The 11,300-nt window shown below is 34.5% G+C and overlaps 2 protein-coding genes across 2 annotated transcripts; one reads left to right on the plus strand and one right to left on the minus strand.

Annotated features, from left to right (window-relative positions):
• Window positions 1–3,854: 3,854 nt before the first annotated feature.
• On the plus strand, window positions 3,855–6,670 carry LOC110783271 (sugar carrier protein C-like). The gene is made up of 4 exons (XM_021987581.2): window positions 3,855–4,125; window positions 4,444–4,766; window positions 5,319–5,948; window positions 6,057–6,670. Exons 1-4 carry the CDS (start codon window positions 3,990–3,992, stop codon window positions 6,510–6,512), a joined length of 1,545 nt encoding a protein of 514 aa, XP_021843273.1. The 5' UTR covers window positions 3,855–3,989; the 3' UTR covers window positions 6,513–6,670.
• A 253-nt stretch (window positions 6,671–6,923) lies between these two features.
• LOC110783255 (L-ascorbate oxidase homolog) lies at window positions 6,924–10,703 on the minus strand. The gene is made up of 4 exons (XM_021987563.2): window positions 10,236–10,703; window positions 9,118–9,723; window positions 7,962–8,474; window positions 6,924–7,485 (listed from the first exon to the last, which is right to left on the minus strand). Exons 1-4 carry the CDS (start codon window positions 10,490–10,492, stop codon window positions 7,185–7,187), a joined length of 1,677 nt encoding a protein of 558 aa, XP_021843255.1. The 5' UTR covers window positions 10,493–10,703; the 3' UTR covers window positions 6,924–7,184.
• Between the last annotated feature and the right edge of the window lie 597 nt (window positions 10,704–11,300).

Below are 11,300 nucleotides of genomic sequence, written 5' to 3' on the forward strand. Positions count from 1 at the left end.
CTTAATCTATGTCTTTTTAATAAGTAATATCAGTTACCCTTTTGATTATATCTTAGATACAATGATCCCATATAAAGATTTTTTATTGTGTAAAAATGAATTTCGTAAAATTAAAGTCAATATATTGAAAAAAAAAGTTGGCCTTACTGGGAATCGAACCCAGCTACACTCATAATTACTAAGAAACTTATTCATTGCAATGACCAATATAGCAAGGGGTATCAGCACATCAACAATTACATCATAAATATTTTTAACAAGTAACTTCAGTTCCTCTTTTCCTTTTCTCATAGAGAAAATGATCCTATATAAAGGTTTTTGATTTCCATAACCCTGAATTAATACTTCGTATCTATTTCTTTATGATTTTCTGAAAATTTGAAATGATCCCGTAAAAATTATAGTCATCCCCTTGAATTTTTTTTGGCTTTACAGGTATTCGATAACCCTAGAAGTCGCCATCGCTAAAAGCCATCGTTTCCGCCGCCGACAGAGGCCACCATACATCCGGCCAAATTAATGAACAAGAACAGCAAGAGGAACAACAAGAACAGCCTAAAGTCGGAAAAACTCCTAAATCCCAATTTAACTAGAATCCCACAGTAAGTGAAATCCCAAAATAACTAAAATCAGAATAACATATTAAATTATTTCAATGAATCAAATTGAAAAGACAGAAAACCCAAAAATCCCAAATTAACTACGAAGAACACGAACAACCACAAGGAAAAGCAAGATAAACCACCACCGCCGCCGCTTTTCCGCCGCCGGTAAAAGTCATCCGCCAATTAATTGAAACCAAGAACATGCATAACAACAAGAACAATTAATCTACGGTGGTGCTGCCCCTCTTCACGAGCCCGGGAAAAAACCCATTGTAAAAAATACCGTATAACATCCATAAGAACAAGACCAAATGTAAAAAATAATAAACCAGAAAAAATCTTGAATCCATTGAAAAAAAAAACGAAGAACAACAAGAAGGAAGAACAAGAGACATTCCAGAGAAACGTGAAAGGGAGATTGAAAAAAATGTTTTCTCTCTCCTCTTTTTTTTTTTTTTTTGGGAATTAATTATTATTTGTTGGAAATGTAAAAGATATTTGAATTTCAAAATTAGAATTTTAAAACTGAGTTTGAAATTCAAATTGAAAATTTCATTTGAAGGGAATCTTAGAAAAATGAGTTGGCATGATTTTATTGGTGGTGTGTAAGATGCTAGTGTACACCATGTGTATCCCTAGCATCATCCTGAAATAAAAAAGAGGGATGCTAGATTAAAGGTCGCATACTGCCTCCGTTTCATAAATATGTTTACAATTACTATTTGCACAAAATTTAAAACAAAAGTAGAAAAATTGGTTAAATATAATAGATTATGGATAAAATAAGAGAAATACGTAAAAAGGAGGTTGGGTGTAAGGAAAAAATAAATAAAGTAAGAGAAAGTGAGTGGAAAATTGTAAATGATGTGGAATAAAAAGGGTAAGTTAGTAAATTTTCATGTCCAAAAAATAGAATAGAGTAAAGCATAAAAAACATTATAAAACGGACCAAAACGAAAAGTGTAAAAATTATTTTGAAACGGATGTAGTACTATAAGAATAATAATTAAAGAGTTGTCTTTGTAGTTTATGTTGTGGGCAAAATTACCACCTTTCATTAGGTTTTATCCAAGACTATCCCACATCTGTAATACCTTTTAGGTATGAACTATGAAGTATAGTGGGAGTATATTATATTATTACAGTTTTATTCCCTTCGTTTTCCTAAGTTCTACTCGATCACTTTCTGTCTTAAGGTATTCTTCTAACTCTATTATATTTACTAATTCATTTATGTGCCATGTAGAACTCTCCTATTTATGTCATGTCATCCACTCACCAAGGTTATATGATGTTATTGACAACCAAAAATCAATACAATAAGGTTCGAACACAAGACCCCACGTTTGGAGAATAACTCTTATTATCATCTTAACCAACCATTAATTGTTGATTATCCATGCACATTAATTTATAAACACATGTTAACATGAAGTCTAAAACAACTAAATCTTTATGTTACCTTTTATTTTTTTTATGCAATATATTGGAATAAAAAATACGAAGTAGCAATTAAAATATTAGCGGAACAATGAATTAAACATGATATATATCATAAGTCTCATAAGCATCAACTACATAAATGATTAATTTGAAGCACGTAGTTCCATTAGAGATCGAATAAACTAAACGAATTGTAAGATGATCTAACTGGAAATTATTTGGCTGATAAATGACGTAACGTACATGTGTAATTGATGAACTCGATGAATTTTTTCACTTTTATGGACTAAATGAATTTTGGTGAAATATTGAGTTGAAAAAGAATCTTTAATTTTAATTATTCAAAGTAGCAACCGGGGCATCGCCCGGGCCACACACTAGTTAATTTCATAAATGTTTTTATTTTCAGGGGTCTTACTATGGGTAGATCTGACATCATTCTCGAGTTTGCACCAAGGATCACTAACAAGCTAGGTAGCGGATAAATTGGCTAAGATGAGTAAAACGGATGTAGTAGATAGTTATGATGTAGTTTATTTTGAACATATTCCAGGATTTGTTATGGATGTTTCGTTGGAGGCCCGATATACCTCAGCTCCATAGACTTTGCCTTGTAACATTTAAACTTTTTATTAATTGAAGTTCCTTGTTTGCAACAAAAAAAAAAAAAATGCCTTGACCTAGTGGAAATGATTACACCTTCCAATTGAAAGGTTGGTTGTTCAATCCACACTTGGGGCACTTTGAGAGAGGATTTCTCTTACCATTCCATATACTCTCAAAGTGTCTAGTCTAATATTAATTATTTTATCCCTAATTTTCCAAGTAATTCTGAATAATTACTACTCCATACTACTTACCTCCGTTTCAAAAAAATCTTTACACTTACTATTTGCACGGACTCCGGTGTAATATTTGGCCGTTAAAATATCCAATTTTGTATGGCAAAAAATTATTAAAAAGTTGATATTTATAAAATACATTTTAAGACGAATCTAACAAGATATCTCATGATAATTTTTTATAGATATAGTAGTGAGAATTTATGATCAAAGTTTTGATTGTTGGACACATTTTTCAAATCGTAAAGAACTTAATGAAACGGAGGTATTACGTACATAGTTAATAGTTAAGATTATACTTATCATTAATATGTTTGTTAAAGTATTTCTATTCAATTGCCCAAAAAAAAAAGAATTAATATATTTTTTTATTCGGATAACAATTCAAGACCGAAGACGTTTGTTTCCTTCTAAGTAAAATGAAAATCATTGTAATTTCTTTTAAACAAACACAATGGATAAAACTTGAACTCTGCACACTATTTTATCTTCTCTCTTAAAACAAAGAAAGTGTTTCGAATTACTAAAATTTTAAAGAAGATAATTTATTGCTCTTTCTCTTTTCACTAAGATCATATAATAAGGAAGATCATATAATAAGGAAGATCATATGGTAGCCTAATAAGATAATTAAAATATCATTACATAAAAAAAAAACATATATATGTAATAAAAATATCATAACTAATCCCCTCAAAGATATTTTAACCGATAATTCGATATTATCCAGCTTGTACTAATAATAAATAATAAATTATATAATCAAATACAAAAAATATTTACAATTTTAAAATCAAATTTCAGTGTTATATTGTTATCCAAAGCCAATAAGGATAAGTTAATTATCTTATAAACGTGCAATTAATACATACAATCCTTGTAAATTCAGTTTTACTTCTAATTACGATAGAAGTAGGAGAGTTAGAGTTATATTAAATTTATTTTAAGCTTTATTATATGTTTGAGTTATTATTTTCTTATTATAATATCGAATAGGATTAGGGAAACTATTGTACTATAAATACGTTGACACTTCTAGCTATTTTATTCATCCATATTTTCTCGATCAATCAAAGGTAGAGATCAAACAAAACAAACAATGGCGGGTGGAATTATTGTCGATGGTGGAAAATTGGGTAAAGAATATCCAGGAAAACTAACTGGCTACGTGTTTTTGAGTTGCCTTCTTGCGGCTGCTGGAGGTTTGATATTCGGTTATGACATCGGGATTTCAGGTATATATTTGATTAATTGAATTTGTTATATTACCAAGGTTTAATTTAATTTGTATGCGTTGAATTAATTGAATTGATCTAGCTAGTGATTCTCTTAATTAGTAAATCTCATATATATGCATGCTAATTAATTAAGAGTATTAATCGTACGTGTCTTATATAATTTGTATGCGTTCAATTTAATGAATTGATCTAGCTAGTAATACTCTTAATTAGTAAATCTCATATATATATATATGCATGCTAATTAATTAAGAGTATTAATTAATCGTACATGTCTTATTGATACATCAATTAATATAATTATCATGTATGTAGGTGGAGTTACATCTATGCCTATGTTTTTGGAGAAATTCTTCCCATCGGTGTATAGACAACAGATGGCGGACTCAGGGACGAATCAGTACTGTAAATTCAATAGTGTCAAATTAACTATGTTCACATCCTCCTTATATTTGGCTGCACTAGTGGCTTCTATTGTGGCATCTACTGTCACCAGAAAGTGGGGTCGTAAGCGATCCATGTTTGCCGGAGGACTCCTCTTCCTTGCTGGTGCTGTTGTTAATGCCGCTGCTCAAAACGTTGCCATGCTTATCATCGGCCGTATACTTCTTGGTTTCGGCATTGGCTTCGCTAATCAGGTACGTAGATGAGATTTAATTTGTTTATAAAATCAATCTAGAGTATTTAGTATTTACTATTCAAGTTGAAGTTAATTTTGAGAATTACTTTGAGGCAGGGACGGATTTATGTGGTAGGTCATGTTGTAGGTCGGTGGGAATTAAAAAAAAAAACTTTAAAAAATCGAAACAGTAAATACAATTAAGTAATTATTTGCGTTGTTCGATTCCTCTCACTAGTGTTTTTATTAAAGTTTTCTTTACTTGTTTTTTGCATAATTTAAATCTATACAATAAGTCTCTTTAAATAAGTTGGGTTTTGCATTAATATTCCAATAGTGTACTCTGTGTTTTCTTTAATCAACCTTTTTCTGTTTTAAATTGTATATTTTATTTAATTTTTCAAAATTGTCATACTTATTAATAATAAACTATTTCAGTTGTACAGCATATACTTTGGTCTGAGTTACTATAATATAATTATTGATGTTATTATGATAATGAATAACGAGCATATTAATTTGTTGATTAATTTGTACTTAAGTATATTACTTGTTGATCTTACTGTTGCAGTCAGTGCCCGTGTTTCTATCAGAGATGGCACCTTACAAGCACCGTGGTGCACTAAACATGATGTTTCAACTCACAATCACAATAGGAATCCTCGTAGCCAATCTCCTTAACTATGTTTTTGCCAAAGTTGAGCACATTGGATGGAGGTTGAGTCTCGGAGGAGCTGTGATTCCTGCTCTCATTATCCTTGTTGGTTCTTTAATCCTTCCCGAAACCCCCAACTCTCTCATTGAAAGAGGCAAACTCGATGAAGCTAAGAAACAATTGTTAAAAATCCGAGGGGTAGATAATGTTGACGCCGAACTTGAAGACCTGGTTACAGCTAGTGAAGCCTCCAAGAAAGTGGAAGACCCTTGGAGAAGCCTCTTAAAAGACAGACAATATCGACCTCCTCTTATATTCGCCTTTGCAATTCCAATGTTTCAACAACTTACCGGGATCAATGTGATCATGTTTTACGCACCTGTTTTGTTTAAAACAATTGGATTTGCTGATGACGCATCCCTTATGTCAGCCGTCATTACTGGTGGTGTTAACGTTGTTGCTACTTTGGTCTCTATTTATGGTGTTGATAAATGGGGAAGGCGCTCTCTTTTCCTCCAGGGTGGCATCCAAATGCTCGTTTTGCAGGTAATCTATTTTCTTCAATTGATCTTCTTATTTTACTGAAATCATTAGAACAATCGATTGATTGATTGACGACTTATATATCTACATTGTGTTGCATTGCATTGTCAGATACTTGTGGCAACATTCATCGGATGGAAATTTGGGGTGACAGGAGACGCAACAAATTTGCCAAAATGGTATGCAATTATAGTTGTATTGTGTATATGCATCTACGTAGCTGGATTTGCATGGTCATGGGGACCTCTAGGATGGCTTGTACCAAGTGAAATCTTCCCTCTTGAAGTCAGATCTGCTGCACAGAGTATCAATGTATCAGTTAACATGATCTTCACATTTATTATAGCTCAAGCTTTCCTCCCAATGTTATGTGCATTAAAGTTTGGACTCTTCATCTTCTTTGCCTTCTTCGTGGTGATTATGACAATATTCATCTACTTCTTGTTGCCTGAGACCAAGAATGTACCTATTGAAGAGATGGATCTTGTCTGGAAAAACCACAAGTTTTGGGGTCATTTCATTCCTGAAAATGTAGTTACTCCGGAGATGCCCGTGCTTAAGGCTTAGTTTTTAGTTTTTATTTAATAAGATTGTTAGTCAAATATTATAACAGATTGTAGTAGATAGTTATGTACTTATGTTTAATTCAAGCATTCATTAACTCTTATGAAGTTATAATAAACATGTACGTTGAGAATTTTTCATACTGAGTATTTTATTATGCACTAATTTTGTCATGCATGTGTTTATAAATAATTATCATAGTAGCATGATTAAACAATGTATAATCTTATTCGGCCCTATAATTTAGAATTTTCGTCCATAATTCCCTACTTTCGCTGTTTTTCATACGAAGTACACACTAATTAATATGGTTTCTTGAGTACAAGATTTGAAATAAATTTGGAACTCTATAGAAAATAAATAACAAATGATTGCAAAAGTTTAACATTTATTAATGGAAGATAAAAACAATAATTGAACAAATTTTTTTTTTGATTTTTTGGCATTGATATTAAAACATTGTTTGGATACAATTTAATAACAACTCCAAGATTAATACAAGATTACAACATAATGACTCACTCAGTTTAATGCCAATGCACCTCCCTTTTTCAATTATTTCTCTACTAAAATCTTAATTTTATTAATTCTTCCACGTAAAATAACAAATTCAAAAAAAACGCAACTATTTTTTGTGTAGAATGGAAATAAATAAATAAAAATAAATTATCAACTTCAAATGCTGTATGGTGGTGGCTTTGGCATGTTCTTGACAAGTCCACAGACCAAAGAATTATCAGGAAGGTTGTATTCATCCCTTAGTGACCTTTCTGGTGACAATACACTCACATACATCTGTTGGCCCAAGTAAGCCCGTTCGGGGGACTCGTTCCTTAGCTGCCACATTCCGGCGTTGTCGAATGTTAGCATGATCGCGGCCCATGACTTCGGGTACACTTGGATCGTGTACCTGCTCACCGCGTCTAGAAGGTTGTAGTTCTTCCTCTTGTCCGGTGTCCATTGCCCTACCTCGATCCTGTTTGTTGCGAAAAAGAGTATGTTAGAAACATTATATGACCCCGATCGTTTCCGATCCCGACACATTGGCCCGACCCGACCCGACCCAAAAAATGCGAGGATTGAACAAATTTCTTGACTCGATTTTAAAATTTTGGCCCAAAAGAGCGGGTATGGCCCCCAAGCCCGGCCCGGCCCGGCCCGAGATAGTGTGTTAAAACTTTTTGGTCGCGGCCAGGACCGGTCGGCCTTTAGTTTTTTTTTTTTTTGTTGTAAGGGGAGCCTTCCTAGAAGGCCCTGGCCAAAAAAAATTACATGATTTTAGTTAATTTTAGACTAATTTGTATTAAAAAGTATCTAATTTTAGTTAATTTTTCAGTAATTTTGTAATAGTGGACCCCACTTAGTACAATTTCTGGATCCGCCACTTAGTACGAAGGGTTGCTTGTCTGTACAGATATCGAGTAAAATTAATGTGAAGAAGGAGTTACTTACGCGACAGGGAAGAAGGAGTAGCCGTCTAAGTGGAAGGACTGAATGCTCTTCTCGTGGTTTTCGAAGATGATCTCGACGAAGTTCCTGAAGGTGGCGTTGAGAACATTAGGCCCGGTGGTGAACTTATCCAAGGTGTCGATGTTACTTGGTGGCTCGTCGTTGATGACATCGTACTTGAACACCTTGTCGGCGATTTGGTAGTACTCAAGGAGTTTCAATGGGGTATCGGCGTCGGTGTGGGAGTGGCCGTTGATTGCGTACCGAAGTTTTCCGTCAACGGTGCCGGCGGTGGTAGCTAGCTTGATGGTTCTAGTGATGTTGATTTGACCATAGTGGTATGAACCTTGTGGGTTGGGCCTGGCTGCACTAGCGGTCAAGTTCCACCTCAAGGATCGGTACTGGTTCAAGGACCAAGCCCAGCCCACGGGTGCCTCGGGTAGGGTTGTTGATGGTGCACCCTTTCCTCCTTCATAGCGGACTATACCGGTTGCTTGGAGGTGGTACTTGGTGAACCTATAAAAAATAAAGTTTAGCAATGCCAAAAAAAGGTAAATATATGCTAGAAAGGGAAAGTGATTTTGGCACGCCCATTGTAACCATATACTATCTCCGTTCCTAAATGATCTTTACGGTTACTATTTGCCGGTAATTAAGGAATTTTGGTGAACATGTGATGGTGGGGTAACAAATGGAAAATGAGTGGCTATAAATTGTCCAACAATGTGAGTGGGTGGAAACTAATATTAAAGTATTGTGAGTGGGTAAGTTATGGTGGGCCAAATAAGAGTATAAATGGAATAAAGTAGGAGTGTAAAGAACTTTCAGGAACAGACTAAAACGGAAAGCGTAAAGAACTTTTAGGAACGGAGGTAGTAGAAAACCATTTTGGCTTACACCATAATATATGTAGCATGCCAAAAATGTTAATATATGCCAAAAAGGGGGAAAAGTGATTGTGGCACACCCATTGTAACAGTACAGAAAAATCGTACTCTGCAGCTTACATAAAGGTGTGCCAAAATCAACTTGGCACGCCCACTGTATGTAAGTGCATAGAAAAACTGCGCTCTGCTCAGCTCAGCTCAGCACAGTTTAGCTCACGTAGAGGTGTGTCAAAATCAGTTTTACCGCCCCGAGAAAGTTAGAGCTATCCTACCTGGTGGATGCAATGATGTAGTAGTCCTTAGGATCTTTATCAGCAGTAACAAGCATAGAGTAACACTGTCCAAGATGAATATCAAGGCTATCGTAATCATTCTGAACTGTGTGAGACCCTTCAATCTCAACCAACTTCATAGTATGACCTTGAAACCTAAAGTTAATCGAGTTCTTCATCCCAACGTTACAAACCCTGTACCTGTATGTCTTCCCTGGCTTCATCGTAAAAAGAGGCTCCTCTTTCAGGTCACCCACCTTACCTTGCCTACCGTTCATGAGTACACCGTCGGGCCGGGCCAGTGATTTGCCACCGTCAAGGCGTTTCTTGAGGGCGGTGTGGCTGTCTTGGTACCAGTCACCGACCAAGACGGTGTAGTCGTCTTCCGGGTCGGCGAATGGGACGGGGATTAGGAGACGGCTGTTGACCCTAAGCCCGCCGAACCCGCCCGCTCCTCGTAGGAAGCCCGTGGTTGGGTAGTAGAAGTAACTTCCGATTTGATCTTTTACTTGGAATCTGTAAGTGTAGTTTGTTCCTGGTAGGATTGGACACATTGTTCCTGGTGTACCGTCTTGCCATGAGTTCTTCCTCTGTTGTATTCCACTCCTGTGAGGAAAAAGAAAAAAAATTAACAAGAAATATAAATTAGTTGCATTGTTTTTGCAATGTGATCATTTGTTCATAGGCAGTATTCAATTGGTAGAAGGTATACCCGGTTGTATATAAAACCAAATGTGACTGGTTCGTTTTTTATACTTTTAACCCCGAGAAAATCACGTTTTTTATATTTTAAGAAGCACATGTTTACAAATTATAAACGATTTTTTGTTGTTTTTAAAAAAGCACATTTTTACAAATGAAAAACAAAGTATTGCAAGCAAAAGAAACGAAAGATATATATAAGTATCTGGTTTTAAATTGTTAAAATGTGTTTTTAAATAGGTAAAATGTGTTTTTTAAGTTGTAAAAATGTACTTTTAACCCGGTTGTATATAGAGCTACATATAACCGGGTGGACCTTTTAATTTGTGGGGGCAGTATTCACCACGACAGAGATGAATACTGCCTAGAAAAAAAAAAGTATGCAATGTATGCAACAAAGAGGACAGAATACAAACCAGGTGAAGAGAAGAGGCTCGTCAAGGTGGTTAAAGACATTGACAACAATGTTGTTGTTGGTAGTGGTGTTAAGGTTAGGACCAGGGAATTCTCCGTTAATGAGAATAACCTGTTGAGGAACCCCGAGGGGGGAACGGGTACCATAGGTAACCTTCCAGTCGAAGAACAAATACGGATCCTCAGATCGAACCATGGTTACAACCATCAAGAGTAGACACGATAACAACAAGGAGGCGGTTACTGTAGACTTTCCCATTGCTTAATTAATTAATTAACGCGGTAATTAATTATTAGTAGTAGTAGTAGTATTACAGAGCTAACAAGAGAAAGTTTTGATCTTAAAGGCCTCCCTTAAATTTTTGTATTTAACAGAAATTTTGTGTTGTTTTTGTTTATGTGATTTGTAAAAAGGATTGTTGTTTATTTAAGAGGATTAGCCTGCTCGAGGCTTGTTAGCTGCTTGATTAGAGAATACAAAGTTCCTTCTTTATACTAATGGATGGATTTGGAAAATGGGAATTAAATTCCTAATAAAATGGATTGCCTTCCAATTTTTCTTGCTAAATTTGGTTTTTTTTTTCTAATTATTAAAGTGTTTTAAGAATGGCTAATTAATTGCCTAAGATTAGTTATTTTTTTTCTAATTTTTACGCGTTCTATTTTCGCGGTTGCAATGTCTTAATGTGGATTAACCATTTTCTTAACAACATTCTTAACTATATTTTTTAACTATATTTAGTAGTGTCAATTCGTGTGTAAAATGGTGGAATTTTAAGCCACCTTGAAATTGACATGGTCAAATGATAATCTCCAACTTCTGAAAACAAAGGTCAAGGGAGAGAGGAAAAAAACTTGAATGTAGAATTATTAATTTATACTACGTACGTACTTAAGTAACTAAATATGTTTGGATATTAATGTGCAAATTATTAAATAGAGACACAGAAAATCATTAAATAATAATTAAAAAAAAAAACTATTCTAACATACTTTCAAATTTCAATAATATGACTTTTTTAAAAGTATGGAATTATTTATTGCGACCGGAGTTAAATGGATACGAA

This window comes from Spinacia oleracea, chromosome 4 (genome assembly GCF_020520425.1).
Source record: "Spinacia oleracea cultivar Varoflay chromosome 4, BTI_SOV_V1, whole genome shotgun sequence".
NCBI classification, from domain to species: Eukaryota; Viridiplantae; Streptophyta; class Magnoliopsida; order Caryophyllales; family Amaranthaceae; genus Spinacia; species Spinacia oleracea.